This window comes from Trifolium pratense, linkage group LG5 (genome assembly GCF_020283565.1).
Source record: "Trifolium pratense cultivar HEN17-A07 linkage group LG5, ARS_RC_1.1, whole genome shotgun sequence".
Taxonomy (NCBI): Eukaryota; Viridiplantae; Streptophyta; class Magnoliopsida; order Fabales; family Fabaceae; genus Trifolium; species Trifolium pratense.
The window spans coordinates 20,223,275-20,232,532 of NC_060063.1; the positions used below are offsets into that span (position 1 = coordinate 20,223,275).

At 30.8% G+C, this 9,258-nt stretch overlaps 1 protein-coding gene across 1 annotated transcript; it reads left to right on the plus strand.

The window, feature by feature from the left end:
• The first annotated feature begins 270 nt into the window (after positions 1–270).
• LOC123887073 (protein STRICTOSIDINE SYNTHASE-LIKE 6-like) lies at positions 271–9,054 on the plus strand. Its single transcript, XM_045936349.1, has 6 exons — positions 271–484; positions 793–1,008; positions 1,749–1,816; positions 7,434–7,670; positions 7,782–7,914; positions 8,573–9,054. Exons 1-5 carry the CDS (start codon positions 314–316, stop codon positions 7,810–7,812), a joined length of 723 nt encoding a protein of 240 aa, XP_045792305.1. The 5' UTR covers positions 271–313; the 3' UTR covers positions 7,813–7,914; positions 8,573–9,054.
• Positions 9,055–9,258: the final 204 nt, after the last annotated feature.

Consider the following 9,258-nt stretch of genomic DNA (forward strand, 5'->3'; position numbering starts at 1 on the left):
ACTCACGTATGCCGATGCATAACTTTGACGATTAATATTTTTAATTGTATAATAGTAAAAATTATAAAAATTTGATATTTTGAAAATACTAATCAAAACTAATCCAAAATCTTATATGCTAATTTTTATTTTTATTTATTAGTAGAAAAATATGGTCAATCCAAGATATATAAATAGTGTACATTTTCAAAATGAGTCACTCATTGTGGGAAGTTCACACCGAAACTCATGTATTCTATATATATATATATATAGTGTAAGAGAATTTAGCCGAGACTATATATACAATAGTAGAGCACATGACTTCAAGAACATGTCTAATCTTCCTTTGTACACAACAATGGCACTAACCATAAGCTTGATTCTAGTAGCTTTAGTTGCTCTGACAATTCAAGTCTTCTACTTTTCACCCATAGATCCCGTTTTGCTGAAAATTCCATCTCCTCTATCTTCTAATTCTTCAACCAAAAACAATCAATTACAGGTGAAAATTTAACAAATACTTGTTAGATGATCAAATTATATAGTAAGTTAGTAAAAGATTTAGTATTTGTGCAGATGTTTTGGTTAACATGAGTTGTTCTTTAAATAGTAATATTATTTTCTATGATAATTGTCCAAGTCAGATTAAACATTTTCTTGTTGTTGATAGGTTGGGGCATACTTATACCCCTATATTCCGGTTTTTTTTTTTTTAGTTTAGGCCCTCTTTATTATAAAAAATAAATAAAAATTGTCTGAGTCGGATAAAAGATTTAGTATATGTACTAATTAATTTTTTCTTCGATATAGAATGTGATTAAGCTTGGAGAAGGATTTCTAAAGCAACCAGAAGATGTTTGTGTAGATCATAAAGAAGGTATCTTGTATACAGCTACAAGAGATGGTTGGATTAAAAGAATGGTTAGGAATGGAAAATGGGAGAATTGGAAGCATATAGATAGTTCAACTTTGCTTGGAATCACAACTTCAAAAGATGGTGGTCTCATTGTTTGTGATACTGCCTTGGTAAGTAAATAATTCATAGTCACGATTTCAAACCAATTAAATTGTTTCGGTTTTTCCTTCAAAAAAAAATAAAAAAATAAAATTGTTTCGGTTTTTTTTCATGTTCGGTTCCAAACCGAACCAAATTAATTAATCGAGCTCGGTGTTGATTTTACATAATTTATAAAAAAAAAAATTGTCACCTAATGGTTAGAAATTTCACCCTTAATTAGATAAGTTGTATTACCGGGGTTCGAACTCCGGCCCCCACCATAAATAATACAATGCCCTGCCAACCAAGTTATAATTGATGATTAGATAGTTGAACCAAATAATTAAATTTTATTATTATTTATTTTATTTTACACTATATTAAAAATGTCATAAAAATTATGTTATGTTTATTTATTTTTAATCATATATTATTTTTCTCATTAGATCTCAAATACTTGCTCCAATTGTTAAAAAACAATTGCCATTCAAAATGTTTGATTAGAAGTTGAATTATTTTTTAATTTATTTAAATTAAATTTTTTAAAATGTCAATTCGGTTGAACAAAATCAACTTCTTCACCCATGTTCGATTACTAGTGGGAATAATTCTTAACTAAATTTTACTTACGTTGAACTCTAAATTACCAAAATCTCCTTCTTCTGAGAATCATAAGTTATTAAAAAAAGAAGAAAGATCTAGTTTGTATATTTTAATAAATAAAAAAAAAAAGCCAAGTTTGTAAATTACGTATAATTATATTTTGCAGGGTTTATTCAAGGTTACAGAAGATGGTTTCAGTGTCATCGTTTCACATGCCAATGGTTCTCAATTAATGTGAGTTTCAGACTAAAATAACTCAAGTGTTCATTGGTTTCCTGTTTTGTTCATTTTGCATTAATGATTAGTTAGATTAAATAATTTGCAAATGTTTTGACCAAAAAATAAAAAAGGAGTCAAGATCTGCCCTATATATCTTAATCCAACTGGGGGTTTAGTCTCCACTAACTTATTTATTTTATTACTAGTAAAATAATTTTCTCTTTACTCTCATTAAAAATTAAGTACTGTCTAGTAAGAATAGCCTAGTTGATGACTATTATTAATTAGACATATGCACGAGTCTCGGATTCGAACCTCAAATTTCTTACTTCTCAACATTTATGACTAACTATTATACTAAAAAAGAATAATAAAAATTAAGTGATGTTTCTACAACAAACGATTGCATAATTTTACGTGAAAAATCCAATAAATATGCTACAATATTAGAGAAAATTGTTGAAAAATCGGTTGATTACATAAATATCAAGTGCATATTTTATTGTATCGTAAATAAAAATTTATACCAGTATATCGTTGTTACCAGCAGTGATGATAACTTCTATTAATATTATATATTATATATATATTTTTTTAATAGCCTAATGGCTAAATTCACCTCTTAAAACTATGTCCACGAAGAAATATTATATTCTTACTTATCCCTTGGATAATCATAACATTTAATGTCCAAAATTTTAAAAAATTGGGTATATGATACTCACTTAAATGTTCCATCCAATATATATTCTTTATCTATTGACAGTGTATCCAATATATTCTATAAGCTTTTTACCCCGTAACTTCAATTCACCACCTTTGGCATATATTCCCAACAAGCTTTTAGCTCAATTGTCATCCGTATAAAAAGAAGATCATAGTTTTTAATGATGAAATAATTCGGAAGACTATTTATTTGATTAATTAAATAAATATTATTTCAAAAAGTTAATAATTATCTGCTATTAGTTTTTCTGAATTGAAAATATAAATTCATTTTTAAAAGTATCCTATATATTAAAACACACTATAATGCTGCTTGGTTTATTTTTACAACATATTAAGTTTGATTTTAAATTACATCTGCGGATGCGATCATTGAGATTATAATAGCAGCGACGCACATAGCAACTATTGTGTTGTGAAATGATTTTTAATGTATATACTAAGTGGCACCACCGTAAATTTTGATTTGGAAATATTTGAAATAAAAAGTTGAAAAACCCTTGGAATAAGATTTTTCATTTGGTATGAAGTATTTTGGGATTAAGAGTTTTGAATTTTTTATTTTTGGTGGAAACATTTAAACGAAAATGTTTGAAATTATCTTATCTTGATGCGGTTTAGTTGTGGTCGTATATGTAATTAAAAATTATACCGCAAATTAATTACGATACGGTTGTGGAGGCTACTGCATCAAACAGAGGAATTTGCGGATGTTAAAACCGCCGGAAACAAAGTGCAATTTCAAGGAATTTTAGCGGCGGAAACCTCCGGTAATGTTTAGGGGCCATGGCGCCATTTTTTTAAAAAAAAAAAACCACCGGAAAATCAAATGAAACCGCCGAAATTGCTATATGCATTTAGAGGCGGAAAATCAGTGAGAATTTTGTGGCGTTTTAGAACCGTCGCTAAAGTCTAGGCGCTAAATTTTTAAAAAAAATTTAAAATAAACTGCCAGAAATGCAAACAAAAATTCTTTTTCCCCTACTTTATATATCCCGTTCATTTCTCTATCATATTTCATTTGCTAATATTTAAACTTTTACATTAAAGACAAGACTTATTTCCTAATATTTGTAATATTTAAACTTAATTTAGGGTCCGTTTGGTAAAAATAAGCTATAAGCTAGCTGATAGCTGATAAGCTAGCTAATAGCTGAAAAGCTAGCTTATAGCTGATAGCTGAAAAGCTAGCTTATTGAAATTAAAGTGTTTGGTAAAATTAGCTTTTAAAGTGGTTATTAAATATAAAATTACATAATTGATAGTGGGTAGTTTATTTTTTAGAGTGGGTAGTTATTAAATTAAAGGGTAAAAATGGAATAAAGTGTAAAAAGCTATAAGCTATAAGCTCAAATGCTACTTGAAATAGCATCTGAAAAAAAGCTATAAGCTAGTACAAAAAGCTTGTTACCAAACACCTCTAATTTTTTGAAACAAGCTTATAAGCTCATATAATAAGTTATAAGCTAGCTTATTTGTGTTACCAAACAGAGCCTTAGTATTAAAGTGTTTTGAAAAAATATATTTTAAATAAATATTTAAATTTAAAAAGGAAACAAATTTTAAAAAAACATGGAAACTAATAAAAATAAAAAATATTATATTCATAAAAAATAAAATAAAAAAATTACGTGGAACTTTCTGGCAATTTTGAACCGCCGCTAATACCAAACTAGGACAAACAAAAATTTGCTTTTCTGGCAGTTTAAAACCGCTGCTAATATCCAACATACATTTCCAGTGGCTTTGAACTGCTGCTAATAGGGGTGATCGCGGTGCGGTTTGGTTCGGTTTTGAGCATAAAAGTCATCCTAACCGCGAGATAAAAATGCATGCGGTTCGGTTTGGTTCGGTTGATTTTTAAAAAGTCATCCAAACCAAACCAATGCGGTTTGAATCGGTTCGGTTGGTGCGGTTTAAAACATAACGATTGTACCGAACAATTTTAAGCATAAAAAAAAAATAAAAAATTGAAGTTTCAAAATAACATTGTAGTACCAACAAAAATTATTTATCCAAAATAACATTACAGTAACTTACAATTTTAAATATATAAAAAAATTGAATTTTCAAAATAACATCACGGTACCGATAAAATTTGTTTATTTAAAATAACATTACAACACCAAAATAAAATTTCAGTACAAAAAATAAAAACAACTTGAAGTTCGATTAATTTGGTCGACTGACTTGGTAATTGGGCATGTATATTGGAATATAAATATATTTTCTTTTACGATATTGGAATATAAATATATAATAGTAACTTAATGCGGTTTTTGCGGTTATCCGCGGTTTTTGCGGTTTTTGCGGTTTGCGGTTTTGCGGTTTGCGGTTCAGTAAGAAAGCCATCCAAATACATCCAAACTGTCATACCCCAAATTTTGCCCAATCTGTTTTACTATCATATAGTTTTATGTCACATCTCTTTTCAAATAGGTGACGTAGCTTGTTTGGTGGTGAAGATAGCGTTTAAGGCATTGTGAGCGTAAGGTCATGAGTTCGAGTCCCACTAAAATTGTTTTTATAAATATTTCATTTTTATTAGAGTTTTATTGTTAGTAACATTTTATTTGTTTTTGTTTTTTCTTCAATTTGTAAATATTACTTCTATTTTTATTTTTATTGTTCTTAAAACAAAAACCCAAAAAAGGTCAAAAGAACAAAAAAGGAAGATGAGTCAAGGAGTTAAAACAAATCAAACCAAGAAGGGAAATTTTTCATTCTCTCATAAATCACATTGAATCAGATGGAAAAACAAATCAAAACCCAAAGGGGAAGTTCTTCATTCATTCATAAATAAATTGCATTCAACTAATACAAACATTCCTAATTCAGAACAATCAACATTAAAGTCTAAACCTAATTCCTTTGCTTATATATAACAAGAGTTTTACAATAAGAGGGGGAGGGGGGAGAACACGCAAAAAGGGGACAGAACCGAAAAAGAAAAAACAACAAAAACCAAAAGAATTAGAATTGAAGAAAGGGAGAGTTTTCACGTGAAAAAAAAGGCACCAAAAGAAACACACAAAAAAAACAGCAGCAACATTGCTGCGTTTGTGTCCTCCCTCAACATCATCACAATCATCACCTTCTCCAACAACAACACCATAGCCAAAGCCTTCTCTAAAAACCTCAATAACACAAACACCACCATCTTCCTTCTCACAACCACCACTTAAAGAATGAAATAGGGGAAGCAGAAACAAGAAGAAACAGAAACCAAAAGGATAGAAGCAGATTGCACCACCACCGCCAATTTCGGTCGGATTGCCGCTACCGCCGGTAACCAATCGTTTATCATTTTTTACATTATTTTTCTTCCGTGCTTTTGTGTTTGATTTGAAAATAGAGACTTTGTATAGATTGTTATTAGTTTGATTTAAAAAAAACTTGATTTGGGAATTTGAAAATAGGAGAGGAGAGACCGTGAGTGAGAAAGAGAGAATTTGGGAGAAAAGAAAAAAAATTGCAAAAATTGTTGGAATCGGTCAAGACAAAATTGTATTATTTCTTACCAAAAAAAAATCGGTTGATTTTAGAGATGTATAGGCTAGGATCCAATGCGCGCACGCCCACCGCGGTACACTCATCAGAGACCGTTGATCCTCATCAAACGGCCAGGAACGTTTCCCCTCAAGATCACATCAAGGCTGTCTGATTTGATCAGACAGCCTGTGTTCTTTCCTGCTACCAGCACCCCCTTTGCATACTTTCTGCACCCCCTGTGATCTTTATTTATTTATTTAATTTTCTTGATTCAAACCAAAAATAAAAATAATAAAAACATAATAAAAATACTAAACGAATGAAAAAGGAGTGGATTGACGTATGACTACCCCACTTCCCGGCTTTCTGGACTCTTGACGTATGACTCGTAGTCCGGATAATCGTCATTCTCTTAAAAAATAATAAAATCAATTTCAACCCATCAAACATTATTTTCACGCCCGTGTGCGTTCAATTATTTTTTTTTTTTTCGAGCGGATATCATCGCCCAAGTGCGAGTCCGTCTTCTCAATCAAACATTTTTTTGCCCAAGCGCGGCCTAAAATATTTTCATAAATAAAATCAACCAACCAACAATCATTTTCTACCCAGAACTACGGGGCTTTGAGTTTCCCATCGCACCAGGGAATACGTAGGAGCAGGATTCAACATCTTGTCGAGCCCATTAATAAAAAAACTATTTTTTTCCCCATTTGAAAATAATTCCGATAATTAATAAAAGCAAGCAAATAAATTAAAACACAATTTTAACCCTAAAATTAACGAGAAGGTTCCCGTTGAGTACAACGGATGTGAGGGGTGCTAACACCTTCCCCTCACATAATCGACTCCCGAACCCGGAAATGGTTGCGACGACCATCTTTCCATTTTTTCAAGGTTTTATCGATATTTTCCTGTTCCTTCGGGAATAAATAAAGTTCGGTGGCGACTTTACTGTATAAGCGAGCGTTTTACGCCCGCGCATTTTTCCACCCGCTTCACAAACCAAATGCGGTTTTTGCGGTTTTCGGTTTGGTTTGGTTCGATTTGCGATTTTACTTTTGGATTGGTTCGGATACGATCACCCCTAGCTGCTAATGCCAAACAAAGCAAAAAAAGAATTGCTTTACCGGATTCCCTGATGTTTTTAACAGCCCGCCGCTACAGTTTTCAACAATGAATTATCCAGCGGATTGAAAATCGCTAGTAATTCCGTTTTCCAGCATTTTTTTTGCACTTTCGAGTGTTTTTGGACGCAGGTAATACTTAAATTTCTTGTATGGCACCTCACCAAATCTAAAATTTATGCTATAAAAAATGTCTAGAACATATATCTACAAAGATTTACATTGTAAAAAGTATGCACTAGCTATGAAACTCACTAAGACATTTGTAATGATTTACATTGAACCAGATTTGCTGATGATGTAATAGAAGCATCAGATGGAAACATATATTTCAGTATTCCAACTACCAAATTTGGTTTACACAATTGGTATCTGGATGTACTTGAAGCAAGACCTCATGGACAACTTTTAAAGTACAATCCTATATCAAATGAAACTGTTATTGTCCTTGATGATTTAGCTTTTGCCAATGGTGTTGCATTATCCAAAGAAGAAGATTATGTTGTGGTCTGCGAAACTTGGAAGTAAGTACATTTTTTTTTTTTTTTTTATTTTTAGTTGAATGAACAAAACATTTTTTTAATGCCACTTTTGTTAACAATTTGATTTTTTTTTTTTTTTCTTCCTTGAATTAGATTTAGGTGTGTTAAGCATTGGCTAAAATGAATTAACAAAGGCAAAACAGATATCTTCATTGAAAACCTCCCTGCTGGACCTGATAACATTAATCTTGCTCCGGATGGCTCATTCTGGATCTCTTTAATTAAGGTAATTATATATACTAGCATGAGATTATATAAATTTGTGAAATTTAAAAATAATATAATTTACACTCAAAACTAGAAATATGAAAGTTGTCTCAAATTTCGTCACAAGATATATAGAATTAGAACTCCTATCTTTAAGTTTTACTTTTATGGTTGTACACTTTCGATTTTCGTGTTTTTAATTGTGAAAGTCACACACATTAAATGCGAAGAAAAGAGATAATGCAAAATCTCATTTTACGGTAGTACGATACTTTTTTTTTTTTTTTTTTTTATCAAAGATAGTACTTTTTAAACATAAGATTTAATCATATAAAATTAACAAAATCAAAAGCCACTTATAATATATATGCTCACCAAAACGAATTTTGGCATGCTCTGTTTTTCCTCTGTCCTATTAGTCCTATTATTTTGTTTATTGGCTTTTGTACTTTTGTTATACATGGATAGTTTATTGTGATGGGTTTGACATTGCGGCTGCAGTAGTTACGATTGATGCCATTGTTGTGGCGTGTCTTAAAATTGGATATTGGGTGTAACTCACCTTACAAAATCAACTTGTGACGTGAGGATTACCTCTCACTTATAAACTCCTCTCCACGGCAACTCACATCACATCTGATGTGTGATTCAAATTAATATAATAATTAATGTTACAGGTGACTTCTGAAAATATGGGGTTTGTGCACACTTCTAAAGTATGCAAGCACTTTGTAGCTTTATTTCCAAGGCTAGTTAACATGGTTAATCGTGTAACTAAGTCAGCAATGGTGGTGAAAGTGGATACTGAAGGCAATATTATTAAAAAGTTTGGTGATAATGATGGAAAGATAATTAGTTTTGTAACTTCAGCTGTTGAGTTTGAAGACCATCTTTACTTAGGTAGTCTTAATACTGATTTTGTTGGGAAATTTCCACTGCAAAATGCATAGAACTAGTGAAGTTGTTCGTTCAGCTCTTAATATTGAATAATTAGTTTTGGTATGTATGTACTATGATTTATACATACTACATAACATATCTAGGAGAGTGATTTTAAGTTAATTTATGAATATGATTTACCATGTGTGACAATATTTCGTATGAATGAATAAGATTATACATAAATTGGTTTATGTATAAGTTTATGCACGAAACTACAGCCACCGGTGCCTACGTTGTATATATCTAAGTTGTATTTCTTTGCTTGAATTTGATAAGAGGCATTTTTGCTAATCATATTAATCCTTCAATTTCACCCATTTCAATTATATTTTTGATGATATGAAACCTAATATCTATGTCTTTTGTCCTCTGATTATACATTGAATTCTTGCTTAAATGTATGGCATTCGACCATCGTTTT